At 41.2% G+C, this 23,766-nt stretch overlaps 1 protein-coding gene across 2 annotated transcripts in view; it reads left to right on the forward strand.

Moving 5' to 3' along the window:
- The window catches only part of GOLGA3 (golgin A3), a 147,837-nt gene that overhangs the window by 34,570 nt on the left and 89,501 nt on the right, over positions 1–23,766 (forward strand). For both annotated transcript variants that reach the window (XM_082260173.1, XM_082260174.1), the window contains exons 5-12: positions 4,346–5,019; positions 11,264–11,375; positions 17,325–17,631; positions 19,838–20,040; positions 20,138–20,275; positions 21,258–21,419; positions 22,258–22,626; positions 22,821–22,898. In XM_082260173.1, the coding sequence (XP_082116299.1) occupies positions 4,346–5,019; positions 11,264–11,375; positions 17,325–17,631; positions 19,838–20,040; positions 20,138–20,275; positions 21,258–21,419; positions 22,258–22,626; positions 22,821–22,898 (2,043 nt within the window). The remainder of the gene's footprint in view (positions 1–4,345; positions 5,020–11,263; positions 11,376–17,324; positions 17,632–19,837; positions 20,041–20,137; positions 20,276–21,257; positions 21,420–22,257; positions 22,627–22,820; positions 22,899–23,766) is intronic.

Here is a 23,766-nt window from a genome sequence, read left to right on the forward strand (position 1 = left end):
TAAAGATGATACACAAGAAAACCGAAAACAGTTTGTTGAAGACAAGCGGATTAAGGACATGGATTACTGGAACCATATCCTGTGGTCTGATGAGACCAAGATAAACTTATTTGGTTCAGATGGTGTCAAGCGTGTGTGGCCACAACCAGGTGAGGAGTACAATGACAAGTGTGTCTTGCCTACAGTCAAGCATGGTGGTGGGAATGTCATGGTCTGGGGCTGCATGAGTGCTGCCGGCACTGGGGAGCTACAGTTCATTGAGGGAACCCTGAATGCCAACATGTACTGTGACATACTGAAGCAGAGCATGATCCCTTCCCTTCAGAGACTGGGCTGTATTCCAACATAACGACCCCAAACACACCTCTAAGATGACCACTGCCTTGCTAAAGAAGCTGAGGGTAAAGGTGATAGACTGGCCAAGCATGTTTCCAGATCTAAAACCTATTGAGCATCTGTGGGGCATCCTCAAATGGAAGGTGGAGGAGCGCAAAGTCTCTAACATCAACCAGCTTCGTGATGTCGTCATGGAGGAGTGGAAGAGGACTCCAGTGGCAACCTGTGAAGCTCTGGTGAACTCCATGCCCAAGAGGGTTAAAGCAGTGCTGGAAAATAATGGTGGCCACACAAAATATTGACACTTTGGGCCCAATTTGCACATTTTAACTTAGGGGTATACTCACTTTTGTTGCCAGTTGTTTAGACATTAATGGCTGTGTGTTGAGTTATTTTGAGGGGACAGCAAATTTACACTGTTATACAAGCTGTACACTCGCTACTTTACATTGTAGCAAAGTGTAATTTCTTCAGTCTTGTCACATGAAAAGATGTATAATAAAATATTTACAAAAATGTGAGGGGTGTACTCACTTTTGTGAGATACTGTATACACACACACACACACAACCTTATGACCTTTCTGGGCCACGCTGTAAGAAAAATAATTATTTTGGGCCATACATAAAACACTAACAATAAGGATAGGTGATGAGAAAAAGTTGGGCAGATCACTGATAAAGATAATGTACTCATCTGAGTGATAAAACTTCATTTTATGGTAATATTTTTTGTTATAAAAAGTAAAAGAGGACGACCTAAAACTAGTACGATATTTGACACTGTTTTTGATAAACTAAAATATCAATATCTGGTTTGATGGATGTAGTAGCAATTCACAATGAATTCTCTAGGTGCTCATCAGATATTTTTGGTTCTAATTTTGCTCTGTGTGCTGCATCCTTGAAAATAGTTAATCACTAATAAAGGTGCTGCTCCCGAAAACCAATGACGTTGTCAAGGCATGATTGTGAAGAGTGGGATATTTTTCTGTGGGAAGATAAAACGTATAAAATTCAAGTTATGAGACACTTGGGTTGATTTACTAAAACTGGAGAGTGAAAAATCTGGTGCAGTTCTGCATTGAAATAGAATCAGTTTCCATTTTTTTTTTTTTGTCAAAGCTTAAAGTGTTACTAAACCCACAACAGTAATATAAGTCTGTATATGGAGTAAAGCAGTGGTCCTCAACTCCGGTCCTCAGGTCCCACTAACAGGCCAGATTTTAAGTATTACCTTGGGGAGATGCAGACTAGAGTACTGCAATCACTGAGCAGCAAATTATATCACCTGGGATGTATTTCAGTTATCTTGCAAACCTGGCCTCTTAGTGGGCCCTGAGGACCACTGGAGTAAAGCATGCTTGTTATACTTGTGGAACCTAAGGGGCTAATTGTCTGCATGGTGTAAAAAGGCTGTTTGATCCTGTATGCACAGATTCTCCTCTTGTGGTGTTCCCATACCATGTCCGGATAGGACAGAGTTACTGGAGTCAGGCTGCACATGCTCAGTTTGCTGTGTATTGCCAGAGTTTTTTTTTTTTCTTGGGAGAGTGCATGTGATCAGCACAGGGCCAATCAGCACTGTCCAAACAGAGGGTCAGGGGTCCAGCATCCTGATAGGAAAGCCAGTGCAGTATGAAAACTCCTCCTACAAGCTTTAACCAGGCACTGATAGAAGTCACAACACTGCTATTTACTGCTGATGAGAAAAGGTATTTACAAGTTTATATTTACTAAAATGATTACATTTCCATGTTCTGTGTATTGTGGGAGACCTGATCTAATGAATGCAGGGTCCTGGGTTTAGTTATCGAACAAGCTGAAGTTACGAGCTGATTGGCCACCATGCACAGATGCACCATATTTTGTACTTTCCAGTTTTTGTAAATCGACCCCACTGTGAAATTTAACTTCAACTGCATGTGTTCGCTAAGTGTGAATGAAGCCAGTGCGTGTGACAGGCGGCTCTGATGCCCGCCCGCCACCCGTGATCTCCCCCCCCGCTGGCAGAGAAGGACGGACCACTGATGTAAACGCAGCCATCTGTCATTCTCCCTGAGATGATCACAGAGACCATGCGATCCTGCTATAGAAGATCGCATGTCTCTCTTATCATCTCACAAGCCTAACCCCCCCACAGTTAGAATCCCCTAGGCTTACATTTAACCTCTTGATCACCAATAGTATTAACCCCTTCCCTGCCAATGGCATTATTGCAGTAACAGTGCATATTTTTGGCGCTGATTACTGTAGTAATGTCACTGGTACCCCCCCAAAAGTTTCAAAAATGTCAGTTAGGGGTCTGATCCGTCCGCCGCAATGTCGCAGTCTTGCAAAAAATACAATAAAAATGACATAAATCTTTCCTGTAGTTAGTAAACTCAATAACTTTTGCGCAAACCAATCAAAATACGCTTATTGCGATTTTTTTTTTTTTTTTTTTTTTTTTTTTTTTTTTTTTTTTACCATAATTATGTAGCAGAAAACAAATTGGCCTAAAATGTAAAAAAATTTTGATTTTTAAATTTTTTTTTTTTGGAATGTTATATAGCAGAATGTGAAAATATTTTTCTTTTCAAAATTGTCCCTCATTTTTTCGTTTATAGCGCAAAAAATAAAAATCGCCCAGGTGATCAAATACCACCAAAAGAAAGCTCTACTTGTGGGGAAAAGGACGTCAATTTCGTTCGGGTACAGCGTCGCATGACCGCACAATTGTCCGTTAAATAACGCAGTGCCAAATCGCAAAATAGAGCCTGGTCATTAAGCAGCAAAATCTTCCGGTCTTAAAGTGGTTAAACTACTAGCCCAATAATACAACATGAGATGAATGAAGGCAGACATGGTTTGAAGTCCAGTTTGTGACAATGATGAGTGTAGACCTAAAAGGGCAGAAAGTCTGTTATTTGCAGGTTTACTAGGTGAAAAAGGCTAAAAAAAGGCATTACTATTAAGGACTAGTAAGTTGCAGTATATTGCATTTTTTTTTTGTTTTGGGTTTAGATACAGTTTAACCTTCTATGAGACAGTTACATTTTTTTAATATATTTGTTTGTTTTAGACCCCGTTCACACTGGAGCGACTTGTCTCTGTAGTAGCACAGGACCCGTTCTAATAGGAGCGACACAAGTCGCTCCGACTTAGAAAAAGGGTCCTGTACTACTTTGGGGCGACCTGAAGCGACCTGCATTGACTTCAATGATATGAAGGCCGTGCATGCCGCTCCGAGATCGCGGTGCGAGCTGTGCACCGCGACTTCACAGGTCGCCCCGGGAAGTCGGGTCGCCTGTATGTGAACCGGCTCTTAAACACACTAGTAGTACAGAAAGTATCACTCTTGACACTGAGATGTTTTATTTAAAAAAAAATTACCATTTTATACAAGTTTTATTTAAAAAAAAAAAAAAAAACAATTGCAGCAACAAAGTGCCTTAGCTATGGCATAAATGCAGTCAATCAGCTGTAAAGCTATTTAGTTTGAAAAACCTAAATGTACCCCGTAAAAAAAAAATGAACCATGTAATTCAGGGTTCTGAAAGTAATTCGACTTTACATACTTGCCTGTTTTAGATGTAATAATCTGCTGCCGTTCTACAAATTCCTGTGGCATGGGCAGCAACTACAGAGCTGGACCACTGTGCTTTGTGTGAGTCTTGCTGAGCAGTCTGACACGCGCTCGAGCTCTAAATCAGTTTGGTAACAGCTGTCATATTTTTAATACTGCTCACGTTTTTGTCCCAACTGTCACTGGTAAGGAAGTGAAGGGAAAATCTCCCCAATGAGGGCACAGACAAAGGCCAAACATGAGTACTACCACTTCCTGACTCCCCCCACCATCAAATTGCCTTTTCCAGACTGATATTATCACATGAAATCAGTCCTTGATTTGTGTTTTTTCCTTGCTCAAAAATTGTAAAATATTCTGTGTTCATGAGTGTTTGAAAAACAATGGTTTTTAACATGTAATAATATACTGTATTGTGATGTTAATTTATTTTTCTGTGTAGTCTAATCAGTCGACTCCTAAAAATCGCCCTTCAAGCACTTTGGATCCTGAACTGATGTTCAATCCAGATAATCTTCCTCGGGCCAGTACTGTTGCAATGACTAAGGAGTATTCCTTTTTGCGCACAAGTGTTCCACGGGGACCAAAACTGGGCAGTCTTGGCCTCCCATCGTCTTCCAAAGTGAAAAAGTCCTCCAAATCATCCAAATCTTCTAGCAAAATTCGTTCTCTAGCAGACTATCGTACAGAATCTTCTGAACCCAGCAATCCCAGCATAGGTTATTCTGATTCATCGCCTGGCTCTCTAAAGCCCAACAGGGGGAGCTTCACCTCAGTAGTGTCAGAAATTAGTATGGAAGGACAGAAATTTGAGGGTTACAATGTTGACAACTGCTCTGAACTTGATGGGAGTGATCTGGGAACTAGACTTGATGGAAATGAGAGTGACAGCTCTACGTACAGTAGTGTATCTGCTGGACAAGGATCTTATTTTGTTGCTGTATCACCCAGGAGAGAAGAGGAATACATTGTCAATGGGCAAAGCATAGCTCCAGAAGATGTAGGGCACTATCCTTCCCTTAGAGATGTCTTACAAGCTGCTGCTGCAGAGCAACAAACTCAGGAGTCGGAGGGAAATGGTGAACCTAGAAGTCGGCGAGACAGCATTTCAAGCAGGTAATAACCATGAAAAAAATGTTTTCAGTGTTGAGAGTGATGTATTAATAATGTTAAACTGGTACATCAGAGACAGTTTTGTAACTCTATGTATAGAACTGCGCCACAGATTTTTTTTAAAAATTCCCTAAAATGCAGCTGCTATCCAATTTTGAAGTATAGACAAAATAAAAAAAATGTATAGGGAAGTGGACAGCGCTGCCACCAATACACTCAAAAAAATAAATAAATGTATACCCAAACAATTAAGTATAAACTCCTCTAAACGATCTATCCAGAATGTGCAATGCAACTCCTATAAATAATCTATATCAAAGTGCAAATACATACACTTTCATAAATCGTTACATTCAAAAAGTGCAATGTGCATACACACAAATTAATACACAGTATAACTTGTAATGCAATAAAACATCCCATATAAGAATGGTTAATTACTCGTGCAAATCTTTCATGCAAAATAAATATTAGTGTCCCCTGGGCGGGGCTTGGTTGTGACGTCACCATGCACGCTAGGTTAGCGGCTCTGCATTGTGGCGGGAGAAGACTCCGCTTTTTGATTGAACTTGCATACTAGTGTCAGTTTAGAAGCACGTGAACGTGAGTGTTCTGTTTTTATGGAATAAAGAGTTTTAGATGGCTTTACACTATAAAAAAGCCCCCTTTTTTTTTTTTTCCCCCTCCTTTGTGACACAATGAGATATATGGTGTGACCATTTTTAAAACGGAGTTCCACTCGTTTTTGTGTTTAACTACTTGCCGACCGCCCGCTGTATATATATATATATTGCGGCAGGCTGGCTCAGCTGCGCGAATCGCTGTACCTGTACGGTGATCCGTAGGAGCACTCCGGGGGGGGGGGGGGATGGGGGCGAGCGCTGTTGTAAATACAGGTCTCTGTGATTATTTTACAAGTCCCTCCCCCCACAGTTAGAAAACCCTGCCCTAGGCTCACAATTAAACCTTCGCTCACTCCTAGGTTAACTCCTTCCCTGCCAGTGTCATTATTACAGTAACAGAGGTTTGTAGCTCATTCTCTGGATCCTCTAGCAGATGCATCAGTGGCTCCTTGGGGACAGTATCAGCAGATCTATTCGTTTCCCCCACTAAAACTGCTTCTGCGCAGAATGGAGGTGGAAGGGACTCCAGTAATTCTGGTGGCTACAGACTGGCCTCGCCGGTCTTGGTACGCCGATCTGGTGAGATTGGTCGCTGATGCTTCTTGGAGACTTCCTCTCAGGAAGATCTGCTGTCTCAAGGGCCGATCTTCCATCCTGCTTTACAGTCGCTGGCCTTCTTTGCGTGGCTGTTAAAAGCCAGGTATTGAAGGATAGGGGTCTTTCTGACTCTGTGATTCCCACACTTTTGAACAGAAATTCTACCTCCTCGGAAGATTTATCATCATACATAGAAATTATACATTGCATGGTGTGAATCCATTAAGATGCATCCGCGCTTATATTCAGTGGTTCTGATATTGACTTTCCTCCAAAGAGGGATTGAGCAGAGGTTGTTCTTGGGTACTATCAAAGGCCAGTTGTTGTCTCTAGCGGTGTTTTTTCAAAGCCCTTGAGCCTCGTATTCTTTGATTCGCACTAATTTTGTCAGGGTGTTCGCCACATGGCTCCCTCTGATACGGTCCCCGTTACCTCCGTGGGATCTTAACCTGGTACTGTCAGTTCTTCAGAAACGTTCTTTTGAACACATTAGGGAAATTCCTCTGCCTACACTGTCACAGAAGCTAGCCTTTTTACCTCTGCGCGCAGTGTCGGAGTTTGCGGCGCTGTCATGCCGCTCATCTTATCTGGTGGTCCACAGAGACAAGGTGGTACTTCGACCATATCAGTCATTTCTTCCTAAGGTGGTCTCGGATTTCCATTTAAATTAAGACATTGTGCTGCCTTCATTATGTCCTAAGCCCAAGCATCCTAAAGAATTTTCCTTGCATTCTTTGGATGTGGTTAGGGTAATCAGGGTTTACCTGGTGGCTACTGAGGGCGCTGAGTGCCTCTTGGGTTTTTGCTCCATCAGGCGTCAGTAATACAAGTTTGCAACGGGCTACTTGGTCATCTGTGCACACGTCCACAAATTTCTTAAAGGTAGATGTGTTGGCATCTTTGGATGTTTCTTTTGGCCGCAAAGCTTTTGCAGGCTGCTGTTTAAAAGAATATATACAAAAAATCCTGGCGCTGTGGTGCCGGTGACCAGAAAGCAGGGATGGAACAGTAAGGACGGACAATGCCCAAAGAAATGCACCAATAATTACATGTCCGTGTCCCAACTGAGAAGAAATGTAGCAATAAAAACGGGTATATTGGCGCTCCCGGACAAGATGACACAAGAACAAAGTGGATGCTACTCAGAATCTTGAAGCATTAAAACATATTTATTAAAAATGGGTTTAAAATATGCTCCTTGACAGAAAAAAGCTGGTCCAGTCCGGCGGCTGTAGAGTTACATCTGTGAAGCAGCCCTCGGTGCGCACGTCCCTGACAGGCGCCCGGTGACGTCATCATCCGGCACCACTGCAGTTGGGTCCGAGGAGCAGCGGCCGCCGCCGCCTCGGGTGTGTACCATCCGGTACCGGAGCTGTCTGTGGGGGTTGAGTATTCCACTCCCCCCCCCCCCCTCCTCTCAACATCTCAGACATCACCCAGTTCGGAGGCATACCAGCAGTGAGGCTCCCTGGGTTGATCGAGGCTGATGTTCCACTCTCAAGCCCCATACCATCCAGGCTCCACAGGTGGATAGTCGTTGTCCCCCCCCGCTCCTGGGTCCTCCTTGTTCTGAGGTATTTCTGACTGCTTTGTCATCTGACTGCTGTCTGTTGCACCCTGGGCATACCACCGGCTTTTTTCTGTCAAGGAGCATATTTTAAACCCATTTTTAATAAATGTTTTAATGCTTCAAGATTCTGAGCAGCATCCACTTTGTTCTTGTGTCATCTTGTCCGGGAGCGCCAATATACCCGTTTTGGTTGCTGTTTAAAAGACAATTTATTTTCTTTGAGATGTGTATGTTGTTTCTAGGTGAGCTCCAGTTCCCGTTTGAGCTCCATGTTACCTGGTTGGCTAAGTTTAGCCTTTGGGAATTACGTTCTTTTCTGCATTGTTCTCCCACCCCTCTAATACTTAATACCCCTTAATACTGCTTTGGGATGTCCCGATGGTTAAGAAGAATATGGAGCTGCGTCTGTCAATGAACGATAGAGAAAACTTGACTTTTGACTTACCGTAAAAAGCCTTTTCTCTGAAGTTAATCGACAGACGCAGCACCCGCCCCTCTATATATGAGTTGGGTTGGGGTTTTTTTCTTCTGGTACTGCTTGCAACAAAACTGAATGCCTAGAACAGAGTGAGTGGGTGTATACCCCCAGAGACTGCCCCAAAGGCGTGGTAAAGATTTTTCCTGCCTAGTGTCCTACTCCTGTAGGGGGCAGCATAACCCAATAGTTAAGAAGAATATGGAGCTGCGTCTGTCAACGAACTTCAGAAAAAAGGATTTTACGGTAAGTCAAAAAATCCAGTTTTTTTTCCAAAAAAAAATTTGAAAAATTGCTGCACAAATACCTTGTGACATAAAAAGTTGCAATGACTGCCATTTTATTCCCTAGGGTCTCTGCTAAAAAAATTATATATATATAGTAAACCCCCCTCCATTGCGGGGGTTACGTTCCGGACCCAGCCGCGAAAAGTGAAATTCCGCGAAATAGAAAAACCCTATTAAAATGCATTTGTACGTGTAAAAGCATTTTAAGGTCTTTTAACACACTTTTAAAACAATAGAAACTCATTTAAACACATAAAAGATACTAAGAGACTGAGCAAGAGCTATGAAAAACACAAAAATATTTCATTTTTAATGATTTATATAGTAAAATAACATTACAAAAAAAAGTGAATTACCGGGACCCCAAAAACTGAACCGCGATGGAGCGGGGGATTACTGTATATGTGTGTGTGTATATATGTATATATGTATATATATATAATATATATATATATATATATAATATAATGTTTGGGGGTTCTACTTCTGAGTAATTTTCTAGCAAACAAATTATGATTTTTACATGCAGGAGCGGAGTGCCGGTATGGAAGTGGTTAAGATACATTAATAACTTAGTTTATTCAGCATAAAATGGAGCTTAGTTATTATGTAGCATGTGAGTGTGTATATGTGTGTGTGTGTGTGTGTGTGTGTGTGTGTGTGTGTGTGTGTGTATATAATATACATATATATATTTGTTTTCTGCAATATTTACTTTTTGGTAAACTCATTTAATGAATCCAAGCTCTGCAGGCTGAGATAACATTCACTGTTTTGGTGAATTCACACTACAAGCAAGAATGAGTCCTTCCATTTAATGAGCACCTGTCATTTCAGATCCATCATGGCAGCGCCTGTTAGCGGGCATTCACTCACTGCCACCATCTCCCTCACCTTGTTGTGTCACTGCCACATCACCAGCCGTCCCCTTTAAAGTGAATGGGACTGTCGGGAAGTCAACAGCGGGTCAGAGTAGCCGCTACGGGACAGAGATAAAAGTTTCTATTTAAAAATTAAGATTTAAATCTATTTGATTTAAATTAAGCATTTTTACTAGTGGTTTAAATTGTGATTTAAATTGTGATTTAAATCAAATCCACCCTGCCACACTATACAACACAACCAGTTTTACTAATGTTTTACAAGTGTTCATGGAGAGGGCTGCCATCTTGGTGTGGTAGAAGCACAGTTTTATTAAAACTTTTTTAAGGGGACCTTTATGTTACTACTCCTCTGAATGATTCTACATGGTGGTATTTTCCTAATGTTACAACTTTATCTTAAAGGATAAATTCCACTTTTGGAGCATGTGAAATGTTAAACCCATACTTAATGTAAAATGCTCCTATGCACCAACCACCTGCCACCAGTGCCCCCACTTCATGACAGCTGGCAGGGGATCTTATTTCCGTGACCTGCTGTCACAATTTGAAAATGGCTCCGAACACATCGCCACATCATTCATTCACAGTTTCCTGTGAATGAAAGAACTACAAGTACAGTTGGCTGCTGCAGCAGACGACTTGTAGTTCTCAATGAACTGCGGGGGCGCTAATGAAGCATTATAATTCATTGATTCTTCCTACAGTTCAGTAACTGTCTGCCTGTACTGGAGTTATAGGCACACAGCTGACTTGAGAGTCTGCAGGATCGTGGCATTGCATTTACACATGGAATGCTTTAAATGCTGCAGCGTAAAAACATTACAAATGTACATATTTTTATCTGCAAAATGATGTGTTTTTATTTATTTATTTTTTATTAGGCCCTGTTCACACCTGAGCGTGTTGGAATCCAGAATCTCAGCTAAACTCTGGACGCAGTTGCGGTGCAATTATTTCCTAATAGCACCCCAAACGCGGTGCTGTACATGAGCATCTTTGGCACGTTTGTGGAGCAGAGGGAGACCCATTCAAAATGAATGGTGCTGCTCCGAAAATGCATCACAAAATTGCATGTCGCAAAGGTGTGAACGGGGTCTAAAAGGGGAACCTATTCTATAACAAAATGCTTATTGGGGAGTTTTACTAAAACTGGTGCACACAGAATCTTGTGCAGCTGAGCATAGTAACCAATCAGCTTCTAGGTTATTTTGTCAAAGCTTTATTGAACAAACTGAAGTTAGAAGTTAATTTGTTACTTTGCAGAGCTGCACCAGTTTTAGTAAATCTTTGTGTCCCATCTTATTCACTACTATTCTGATACTGGTCTCCACATAGCAGTAAAGTGTTATCACCTTTGTTCACAGATGCAGAACTTTCACCTCCAAGCGATTGTATAGTTTGTGATGATATATGTAAATGTGGCTATCTATTTTTTGCTCATTACACTCCCTGCTTCCTGCATTGTAGTACACAAATCGCTTGTGCATTATTACTTTCAACAAATGTTTGAGCCTTCGACTCACTGAAGAAAATGCACACTCCCTCTTCTGGCTAACTATTTTTTCTTAACAGTTGTTAGGCAGGCAGAGTCATTGTAGTAGCTATTCTAGTGGCTAATCTTTACAGTTGAATAGAATACCAACAATGAAGGTGACAGCTTGTACATATTTGAAGGTATTAAATTTAGTTTAATATAAGCTTACTTTAAGGTAAACATTACAATAAAAAAAAAAAAAATCACTATATGTGCTCACTGAAAATGCAATACTTTCTTTTTACTAGTAGTCTCTTCTCTTTGTTATGATTTGTAGCATTTCTATGGAAAGCTCCATTGCTGGGACTCACGATGAACTGTTGCAGGTGCTGAAAGAGAAGATGAGATTGGAAGGACAGCTGGAGTCATTGACAACAGAAGCCAGTCAGGTTAGAATAATTAAATCTGTCAGCCATTTATGATATAGTCAAACTTGCAGTGATCGCTGGCTATGTGGACAGCAGCGAATAGCTGTGGCTGCCAGAATTGAAGATGTGTGATGCTAGTTACAGAAAATGGTTAGTTTACAATATCACAAGGATCCAGTTACTTATAATCTTTTCCAGAGGTATCAACAAATCTGTCCAGGCTATTGTGGAACATCTTTATAGAATAATCAATAAAGTATGTATTTTTACACTTTCATCACTTGACTCTGGGACCAAATACATGGGGCAACTATTTTTTATGTCATCACTTTTTGGAAAGAATGAAGCATTGTTTCATATTAATCCATGGCTGTGCATCTTATTTGAACAGAATATACACAAAATAGAAACCTAAACTTGTGTTTTCTGTTTGGGTTGTATAAAAACCTGATCCAAAAAGCTGTTTCCATGACTTGTTAATTTAGTTAGTGTGCACAGTGGTCTGCCCCACAGAAGCTGACCTTGGGCATGCTGAAAAACAAGCAGCCGGCTGGCTGGCATCTGATCAGCACTCGCAGCCATTGGCTGCAAGTGCTGACTGGTGTGTTCTGGTGGGGGGGCAGTCCCCATGTCAGAATACAATAACTCGGCGATTAAATCGCTGTACTAAATTCTCATGTTTATTACAGAGAGGTGCTCATGGGCTCCTCCTCTTCCTTTTTTTTTTTTTTTTATTATTCAGCCTGCTGGGTTGAAAAAAAAAAAAAAAACTACCTGTGTGACTATTTACAGTGCCTTGATAAAGTATTTATACCCTGAAATTTCCACATTTTGTCATATTACAACCAAAACGTAAATGTATTTTATTGGGGTTTTATGTGACAGACCAACACAAGATGGCACATAATTGTGAAATGGAAGGAAAATGATAAATGGTTTTCCAATTTTTTTTTACAATTAAATATCTGAAAAGTGTGGCGTGCATTTGTAATTAACCCCCTTTACTCTGATACCCCTAACTAAAATCTAGTGGAACCAGTTGCCATTAGAAGTCACCTAAATAGTAAATAGAATCCACCTGTGTGTAATTTAATCTCAGTAATAAATACAGCTGCTCTGCGAAGCACTCAGAGTTTTGTTAGAGAACCTTAGTGAACAAACCGCATCATGAAGGCCAAGGAACACACTAGACGGGTCAGGGATAAAGTTGTGGAAAAGTTTAAAGCAGGGTTAGGTTATAAAAGCATATTCCAATATTTGAACATATAACGGAGAGGGAGCACTGTTCAGTCCATCACCCGAAAATGGAAGGAGTAAGGCTGCAAATCTACCAAGACATGGCCATCCACCTAAACTAACAGGCCAGGCAAAGGGAGCATAAGGCTCCTTTCACACACTCCGTCCATTGGACGGAGTCCACTTTTCTCAGCGGGGGATCGATCTGCCGATCCCCCACTGAGCAGGAGGATGACAGCTGTGTCTCCGCGCTGTGTTTATGGGGGGGGGGGAGAGATGGTAGCTGCTGGACTTTTCCATTATTCCATTACGGGGGTGATGATGGTAACTGCTGGACTTTTTATTCATGGGGGGGGGGGGGTGATGGTAGTAACTGCTGGGCTTTTCCGTTATGGGGGTGATGGTAACTGCTGGACTTTTCTGTTATTGGGTAGGGGAGATGATGGTAACAGCTCAGCTTGTCCCTCATGTATAGAAAGCTGCAGGAACATGCAATCACAACCGCAGCCAAGACACAGGAAGCCCCCCCCCCCCCATCCTGACACTGGTATAGAACAATGGATGAGGAGATGGGCAGGACTGATAACGGACGGTGACCTCCGGGAAGCCTCGTTTAGTATTTTAGCAGAAGCTGCTGATAGGATTTCCTCAGGCAGGGGGGCTACAGTTAAATGACTTGGCATACAATGGAGGAATGTGGGAACAATGTAAACTGATGCCTGCATGATTACCTTATCTCCCGGTCTTTTCATGCCTCAGTGTCAGTCTCATGCACTCCCAGGAGGGGAAGGAGGCAAACGGCCGGCACGAGCAGGGGGCGTGTAGATGTCACGTGTGACGCGTCGACACCTTTCACACATGTCGACGTATTTCTGTAGTCAACGTAATCGATTACGTCGACGAGTCATTGCAGCACTACTGCACATAACCATGAATACGCTATCCCCACCGTGAAACATGTTGGTGACAGCATCATGTTGTGGGGATGCTTTTCTTCAGCAGGGACAGGGAAGCTGGTCAGTCATTGGGAAGGTGGATGGAGCCAATTACAGGGCAATCTTAAAAGGAAACCGAGTCTGCAAAAGGCTTGAGACTGGGGCGGAGGTTCACCTTCCAGCAGGACAACAACCCTAAACATACAGCCAATGCTACAATGACATGGTTTAGTTCAAAGCCTATTCATGTGTTTTAGAATGGCGCAGTCAAAGTCCAAACCTAAATCCAATTGAAAAATCTGTGGCAAGACTTGAAAATTGCTGTTCACCGATGCTCTCCATCCAATCTGACAGAGCTTGAGCTATTTTGCAAAGAAGAAAGGGCAAAAATTTCACTCTCTAGATGTACAAAGCTGGTAGAGACCTACCCAAAAAGACTTGCAGCTGTAATTGCAACAAAAAAAAGTATTGACTCAGGAGGGGGCTGAATACAAATACATGCCACACTTTTCAGATTTTTATTTGTAAAACATTTTGAAAGCCGTTTATCATTTTCCTTCCACCTCACAATTATGTGCCACTCTGTGTTTGTCAGTCACATAAAATCCCAATAAAATACAATGACTCTTTTGGTTGCAACATGACAAAAAGTGGAATATTCCAAGGGGTAGGAATACTTTTTCAATGCACTGTAAAGTGGCAACAAAAAGTATATGAACCTTTTTGAATTTAAGTTTTTCTGCAGTAATGTGCCAAAAATTGTGATCTGAGTCACAACAATAGACAACCACATAGGCTCCTTTCACACGGGCAATCCGAACTGATCCGCCTATCAGCTTTTCAGGCGGACCGGATCGGATGCTCCATGCATCCCTATCGGGCAGTGGATGTCAGCGGAAACATCTCCGATGACACCCGCTGCTATCCGATTCCGATCCTGTCCCTGAAATCTGGATGGATGGAAATTGGATTAGATGAGAACGGACAGGCGGTCCGTTCTCATCCGATCTCCCCATAGAGGACAGCGGGGATCTGACAGCTCCGTCTCCGCACACAGAGCGGAGACGGAGCTGTCATCTGCCTGCTCAGCCGGGATCAGTGGATCGATCAGAACAGACTCTGTCGCCATGTGAAAGGGGCCAAAGAGGGAGAGTTACTAAAACTTAAGAGTGTAAATCTGGTGCAAATCAGCATATAAATTAATCCGCTTCCAGGTTTTATTGTCAAAGTTTAATTGAACAAGCTGAAGTTAGCAGCTGATTGGCTACCATGCACAGCTGCACTAGATTCTGAGTGCTCCAGTTTTAGTAAATCTCCCTCCATTGTGCTTAGGCTGATAACATAAAAACAATTCTAGTTTCTCATGTCTTTTTTGAACGCACCCATTAAACATTCGCAGTTTTGGAGAAAAAAGTAAGCAAACCCATAGACTTAATACTAGTTGTGCACCGAAATGAAAATTCTGGTCCAAAACCGAAAATTCAGGATGCATTTGGCCGAAAAGCGAAACTAAAATGGACAGTTTAAACGAAAAAAATTATATATTTTTATATATGAATGAATCATGAACTTAAATGAATATGAATTTATTTTCGGACATTATCGGCACCTTTTAGACCAATTAGCTGCTTTTACACTGAGCAGTTTTTAAAGCACTTTTTTAAAAAAGCTCTAGAAAAATGCATCCTTTTAAATTCTATGTATGTCTTCACACTGGTCTGTTGCCGTGTTAAAAATCCTGCTTACCACATTTTTGGTGCATATTTGATCAGTTTAAAAAATTGCACCATAAACGCACCTCCCCACTGATGAGCATTGAAAATGAGGCAAAAACTCAACAAAATCGCACCCGTATTGTGTTTTTGATGCATTTTTTTTGTCACATGACCTATGAAAAACACACCGTAAACGTGACAAAATCACGGGGCGTTTTTCAGTGGCCATAATTGGCACCTTTTTTTCCTATCAACAAAACGCCAATAACCCTATTTTCGGCCGATATATTTGTACATCCCAACTAACTATGTCAACAATAGCTTGACATTAGTTTGCACACCTGGAGTCCAGTTAATGAAATCAGTTTGGGGGTGTGGTTTAGAGCTCCTTTAATTGATAAAAACACTCAAACATTTTAAGAATGCTGTTCGTAAGAAGCATCAGCTGATGTGAACCATGCCTCCCAAAAAGAAGCTCTCTGAAGACATTCGATCAACAGTGGTCTATCTGCATAAAGCTGGAAAGAAATAGAAAGAAATCTCAGTGTTTAGGCATCCATCAGTCGACAGACAAATTGTCTATAAATAGAGACAGTTTAGTACTGTGGCTACTCTTCCTAGACGTAGGCGACCAAGCCAGGATGACTGCCAAGGCACAATGCAGAATCCTCAATGAGGTAAAAATAGAACTCCCGAGTAACAGCTAAATGCTTGAAGATATCATAGGAACTGACAAACATAATCTACCATATGTAAGTCTGTCATCAGGCAGGGTATCTATGGCAAAACACCATGGAGAAAGCTGCTGCTCTCCAAAAAACAAGCACTTTGGCAAACCGCAACACCTGGGAAAATGTTTTGTGGACTAATGAAGCAAAAGTTGAATTGTTCAGGAAGAATACTCAGCTCTATGTATGGTGGGAAAGAGAGCACCGCTTACCAACATCAAAACATCTCAATGGTGAAGTATGGTGGAGTGAACATCAGGATTTGGGCTTGTTTCACTGCCCCAGGTCCTGGAGTACTCCCCATCATCAACAGAAAATTAAATTACCAAGTTTACCACAATATCCTACAGGATTATGTCAGGGTGGCTGTCCACCAGCTGAAGCTTAGCAGAAGATGAGTGATACAGCAGGACAATGACCCTAAGCATTGAAGTTAATGCACCACAGACTGGCTTTCGAAAAAGAAAATGTGCCTTTTGGAATGGCCCAGTCAGAGCCCAGATCTTAACTGCATAAAGGTGTGGTGGAATGACCTCAAGAGAGATGTTCACACTAGACCTACAAATGGGTCTGATCTGAAACCGTTTTGTAAAGAGGAATGGTGAGAAATTTCTGCTGAGCGTTGTGTGGGTCTCATCCAGAGCTACCATAAGGGCTTGCTTGAAGTCAGTGCTGTCAAATGAGTTTCAACCAGCTATTAACTCCAAGGGTTCACTTACATTTTTCTCTGAGACTGATTAATGGGTGTCTTCAATAAAGACATGAGAAATTAGAGTTGTTTGTGTGTTATCGGCTTAAGCACACTGTGTGTTTATTGTTGTGCCTGGTACACATAGTAAGTTGGAAGTTGAAAAAAAAAAACCTGACAGATCACTGTACCATCATAAGCAATGTTGGTGCAGTGATCTCCCCCACTGTGCTATTGTATTCTGACAGGGGCGCCCCCCCCTCCCTATTCCCCACCAAAATACACTGATAAGCCATTGGCTGCAAGCACTGCTCAGATGCTGCTTTTCCCAGCATTCCCTGAATAAGAGGAGAATCAGATCACACACTGTGGAGTTGGTTTAGAAGGTCTATGCTCCATTGCTGTCATGCTTATCCTCTTTCCACTGCATGGTTAGTAATGGGTAGACTAAGCCTCTGAATATCAGGTGTCAGGAAACTTTATATGCATATACTTGTTTTTGGTTATTAGCTTGCTAAAGAGTGAATAACTGATATACAAGACAGTCACAAAGCACACACCTTCAAAAACGAGTTTATATTCGCAGCCCCCATATTTGTATCCTGATTCCGTTCTGTTTAAAATCTTATTAAATGTGCCAGTTAAGTCATATATGCTTTTCTAAACAGGCATTGAAAGAAAAGACAGAACTACAGGCCCAACTGGCAGCAGTGAACACCAGGCTTCAAGCTGAGGTTGAACAAAGCCTGGCTAGCCAACAAAGGCAAGAGACAATGAGCTCTGAGGTTGTCACCCTGAAGAAGTCCTGCCTAGACCTGGAGAGGGCCATGGCAGATCTTCAGAACTCATTGGAAGTAAAGAATACCAGCCTGGCCTCTTTAACCAATGATTTGCAGTTAGCTGAAGAGCAATATCAGAGGTTGATGAGTAAAGTGGAGGAGTTGCAGAGAGCTATTATTCAAAAGGATAACACAGGTGACAATTCTTTACTTACATAAAAGAGCTCTTAGTATGCACTGTATTTGTATTTTTGCTATAAGCATTAACAGCAATTCCTTTCTAGATACTACTGTTAACTGTGTGTCAAATTCCAAGACTCGGGTAACAAATGCTACTTAAAATTATTATTATTTTGAGCATTTTTATTATACATTGATAAAAATCTTTATTTGGTCCTCAGCAAGCGGGGAGCGCGGGCGGCTGCCTTCCCAAAACCCGCACAGTTCCTCCCGCCATGCGAGCAGATTGGGGGGGGCGCCCTCACCAAACAAAAACAAAAATCTTTATTTGGTGTCATCCTTTTGACTTTTACTTTGTTTAAATTCTTACTCTGAAATCTGTTTTAATGTACAATAGAGAATGTGTAATCATTTTTTAAAATGTTTTGTGTGTTTTGTGTGATTTTGTACGTATGAGTTATGTGTACTATTGGATTGCATCATGGGTTGCACACCTTTGCAAAGGATGTGTTTTTTAATTGTATTTATACATTTTAGGATAGGGTAGACAACCTGAAACACTGGACAACAATTTTTTTTAAAAAGTTTTGCTTTCTGAAAATCTTTGGTGATGATAGGCCCATTTAAACTGAACACAAATCTAGTTTCAGAAAGACTGGAATTTGAGAAATAAGAAATTAACTTTTAATGACTATAATGTATTTAATTGCATAACATTTCTGACATGCTGCAGAGTTAAAAGTATTGCTTATGATTTTGGAACTAAAATCTTTGAGTGGCCATTTCTTTTTAATGTAATGGGACTCTCTTGTACGGCTGTCCCATTCACATATGTAACAAAAGTAAGTTGTGAACTGCATTCCAAGCAGCAGAGCCACTACTTTTTAGATCTCCACAGATATTCCTGTTGTACTTGGTGTACTGAATGTGCTTCAACAACAGTTTCATGTTTTCATACAGTATGTTTATTGCATGTGCAGCATAGACAACAGGTATTGCATGAACCGGTTTCCTCTAAAACGGTATAAAATATTTTAAATTACAGGTTATTTTTGTGATTAGCAACCAAATCGTTGTCCAGTGAAATCTGCAAAATTTTATTTTTTAAGTGATTCTAAAGTTTAACAGCATTCCCTGCATTTAGGTAAAAAACACCCCTATAACTATCCCCCCCCCCCTCCCTCCGCAATCCTTTAACACTTACCTGGTTCCTGTCACCGCTCCAGTGCTGTCCTATCTGCATAATCGCTCCTCCACTTCCTGCTCTCACAAGAGACCCAAGCAGCTGCTCCCACTGCTGCTGTCAGTCCGACTCATGCGAGGAAGGAGTTGGGGCGAGGGCATGGCTTACCAGCAGTGTGTGTGGCTGTGGACGCACATAGCTCAGCTCAAGAGTGCGTCCGCACCAGTTCACCTATAGCACGTGCCTTGCTATGGGGGCACACGCAGGAAGATGGAGCTGACAACGCCAGCAGGGCACTGTCAAAGAAGAGGTTAGGGCCCGCTCTCTGCAATATCGTTGCACAGAGCAGCTAAATATTTCTTTTTTATTTTAATTAAAAGAAATGGCCTTTAAGTTAATTTTAGAGCTTAAAGTGATATTAAAGTCTTTTTTTTTTTTTTTTAAACATCACAAATGTTATACTTGCCTGCTCTGTGCTGTGCTTTACACAGAGCAGCCCAGATCCTCCTCTTCTCGGGTCCTCCTTTGGTCCTGGCCCTTCCCTCCTGCCCCCACAGTAAGCAGCTTGTTAAGGGGGAACCCAACCTGAGCCGCTGTTCTGTGTATTTATTCAGACATGGATCCGTGGCTCGGGCCTGCCCCCTCTTTCTCCTTATTGGCTCACTGACTTTGACACCAGTGGAGCTAATAGCGCCTGCTGCTGTTTTAGCCAATAAGTAGGGAGAGTCCCGGACAGCAAAGGCTCTCGTGCAATATCGCTGGATTGAGTGAGGCTCAAGTAAGTATTAGGGGGCTGAGGGGGTCTGCTGCACACAGGTTTTTTTTTTATCCTAAAGCATAGAATGCTTTAGGATAAAAATCCTTCTGCCATTAAAACCACTTTAACTACAACCTAATGCAAGTTTAGGAATTTTATTTATTTATTTCTGCATGTGAGTATAATATGGGGGATTGCAGATTGTATTGAATAAAATATTATGAATTAGGGATATTGGGACAGTGCTTATAACTTTGAACATAAGTTTTTTTTTTCACATAGTTCATGATCTGCGACAGCAGACTGTTTCGCTGCAGTACCAGCTACAGCAAGTGCAACTGGATCGCACTACACTAACTAACAAGCTCAAAGCCTCAAAAGTGGAAATATCCTCATTGCAACAGGCACGTGAGTGGTACCAACAGCAGCTCACATTGGCTCAAGAAGCTCGGGTCCGACTACAGAGCGAGATGGCAAATATACAGGTATATGCACATCTTGGTGCTAATGCATTTAGCATTATAAAAAATTTCAGTTTGGGTAATTATAACCTAATTATCACTCTGCTTCATTCTCCCATAGGCCGGACAAATGACCCAAGCTGGGGTATTAGAGCACCTTAAAATAGAAAACGTGACACTCTCACATCAACTGACAGAGACACAGCACAGGACAATAAAGGAAAAAGAGCGCATTGCTGCACAACTCCAGAATATTGAGGTAGGCCACATTTTTTTTTACAAAACATTCACTGTTCATGTCTTACTCATGGTGTTTTTAACCTCCTGCAGACCACTCACAGTAAATATACTGCAAGCGGACAGCAGCAGGTACAGGCATGGTCACATACAGTACATGTCATACATAGTTGTTCTCAGGACTTTTTTTCAGCAGGAACGTGGGGGAACGCAGTTCCTGCACCTCCAGCACTGAATGTATGTAATAGCAAGGGGTGTGGGCTGTGCTGGCGGGTCTAATGCTGCTAGCTGCTGGGGTATCTATTGTCGCTGGTGGGGATCTGTTTTTGTGTGACGGTCTATTGTTGCTGGTGGGGGATATCTTGTTGCTGGGGAGAGGGTCTTATGTTGCTGGTAGGAATCTACTTTTGAAGTAGAGGTCTATTGATGCTGGCTGCTGGGAGAGCCTTTATTGATACTGGATGAGGGTCTAATGTTGCTGGGTGTGGTATTTGGTTATGGGTAATCCCATTGTTGCAGGGTGGGGAATCTATTGTTGCTGAGGTGGAGTCCATTGTTGCTGGTGGAGTCTACTGTTGTGTGGGGGATCTATTTTTACTGGGGGTCTATTGTTGCTGGCTGCAAGGGATCTATTTTACTGCTTTTCTTGTTATCATTAACAAATTCCATACAAATGATTTAGCACCACAAAATTATATTTGGTTCTGTATTCTCTAAAAGGGGCGATACTGTGAGGTGGGTAGGGGATGTAACCAAGGGACGGTGCTTAGAAGTAAAGAGGGGTGGAGACAATGGGTGACTCAGAAGAGGGGGGGGGGGGGTTCCTGCACCTATTCTCTGAGGAAAAAATACCCTGGTTGTTCTTAACACCTTTTCATTTAAAAACCCCTACATTGTACTAACATCCTATTTTATTGTATATCCCGTCATTGAAAAAAGTGACTTGCTTTGCTATGACTTGAACTTTGTGTAGGCAGTGACTTTCTTTTGTTCCTCATTTTCAGGCTGACATGTTGGATCATGAGGCTGCTTTCCAGCAGATCCAGGAAGCAAAGAACATGGTGGAAGAAGATCTTCAAAGAAAACTTGAGGATTTTGAGGAGGAGCGAGAGCAGTTGCAGAAACTAGCAGATTCCGCTGTTGCTTTAGAACGTGAAATAGAGCAGGTTTGGTTCCTATTTTTTTTTTTTAATGGTTCAAAGAAACCTTTCCTGAAAGAGACATGGAGGCCGCCATGACTTATTATGCAATGTAGCCAAGCTGTCATGGTGACATTTTTGGTAATTTTTTTGAGTCATCAAAGAATGCAAGTAAGGGCCGCTATTTTTTGTGAGATATATACTTCTGGGTCAGTGTTTCAGATAGTATTGACAACAGTAGGTATGCATAACAGCAAAGCAACTAGCATTTTAGAAACAAATATCAGCACTGGCAGTCCCTATTTTTCTTAGGAAAGTACCTTAAAGTGGTTGTAATGGCTCAAGATTTTTTTTTACTTTAAAACAATTGTGTGCGGCAGCCCCCCCCCCAATACTTACCTGAACCTCACCTTGAACCTGAACCTCATCTTGATCCAGCGATGTGCACAAGACCACTGCCTCTCCTGAGTCTCTTCCACCTCATTGGCTGAGACTGTCAATCATAGCCAGTGAGCCAATGAGGAGGGAGCGGGGGAGGGGCTGATCCATGCTCTATGTGTGAATGAACACAAAGCAGTGGCTCAGGAGCGAGAATGCTTGGGTGCCCCCATAGCAAGCTGCTTGCTATGGGGGAATTTGGCATGAGAATGGGTCCAGGGGAGCCAGCAGGGGACCCGAGAAGGAGGATCAAGGCTACTTTGTGCAAAACCACTACACAGAGCAGGTAAATATGACATGTGTGTTAAAAAAAAAAAAAAATCTGCCTTTTGATTTTACTTTAACATGTATGGGTTGGAATTATAGATTATAGCGAAGAGAGAGGTCCACAGTTTTAATTTGGTTTTCTGTTCATGTCTTGTATTAGATTAAGCTAAATTTGCATCAAAAAGACCTGCAGCTTGAAGCTCTCCAGCAAGAACATCTTGAAATCTTGAAACAGCTTACATCCACTCAAGAAATCCTTCACACCAAAGATCAGACACTAAATGACCTCCAGATGCGGTATGATGAACTTGAGGCCAGGCTTGTGGAGCTCCAAAATGATGTTTCTTCAAAGGATGACACAATTCAATATTTACAAAATCAGAAGATCGTTTTAGAAGTGGCATTGCAGACTGCCAAGGTGGAACAAGAAAGTTTAGACCAAGGAGCCAAACGTTTGGAAGAAGGGACTGAAGCTGCAACAGAAATTTTGGAACAGTTGCGCCAGGACCTTGCTATCAAATCTGGACAGGTGGAAAACTTTTTCATGAATTTATTTCTAAACGTGTGTGCTGTTTTTTTTAAATCATACTTTGACATACAGAAAATTGTGAAAAGGTGATATAATGTAATAAAAGGAAAACTAGAATATGGTTACAAAGTGCTGAGTCACTATTCTTTGTATGCATTTACAAAATGTTTACAGAATTCTCTAATACTCTGTAGGTGGAGACACTGCAGCAAGAGAATGCAACTTTAAAAAAACAGACTCAGAAAGTGAAGGAGCAATTTGTCCAGCAAAAAGTAAGTATTTTACTATAGAGTATTTTAACACATTGGGTATACTATTAACAGTTTCCATATACATACCATGCTTTGCTGCTAAAAAAAAATAAAAAACTCACAGTAACGGTTGTTAAAAATTAGATACAATTATAATTTCATATTGTTAAAAACAAACTTTATTAAAAGGGTAACCATAAAAATGTGCTTAAGAAGTGTACATAATGTAATCGGCAACTTTATAAATGTGCTGTCAGTCCAGAAGTACCACAAGGTGGATAAATGGTAGAAGTAACATCATTTCCAGCAACTCCTTACAAGATAAGGGAGTAAAAGCAAGTAGTGCAGCAAAGAATTAAAAAAAAAAACAAACAAACAAGTCCATTGGCAAGCAATATATAACTGTAAGGAGCAGGTAAGGTGCTTAAAAAAAAAAAAAAAAAATGAATGCTTTGTTAAGATTATAGTTTTTTTGTAAGTTGCTGGAATGTAATTTAACATTATATTAATAGCCCCTTTTGTTATTATCTTGCTTTAATACATTATATAGTTTTTTTTCATACTGTAAACATCTAGTAATTATGGTAAACATTATATATTCTATTTGTATAGATAAAAAAAGTTTATTTACTTACATTTCTATTTTAAAGGTATGTTTATTTTTATTTACGTTTAAGGGTGATACTGTATATGGAAGGTATAAAAATGTAGTGTGTGCACACAATGAATTGAAAGTTGTGTCACATAATGTTTATATAAGGCTCCGTTCACATCTAGGCGTTTTTGGGGAGTTTTTCTGCTGTAGGATCAGCTCTCAAAACGCCCAACAAGACAAATCCTATTCATTTCAATGGCCCCTGTTCACATCTGAGCGTTTTGACGCTGTTTA

This window comes from Pelophylax lessonae (genome assembly GCF_965119305.1).
Source record: "Pelophylax lessonae genome assembly, chromosome: 1".
In the NCBI taxonomy this organism is placed as follows: Eukaryota; Metazoa; Chordata; class Amphibia; order Anura; family Ranidae; genus Pelophylax; species Pelophylax lessonae.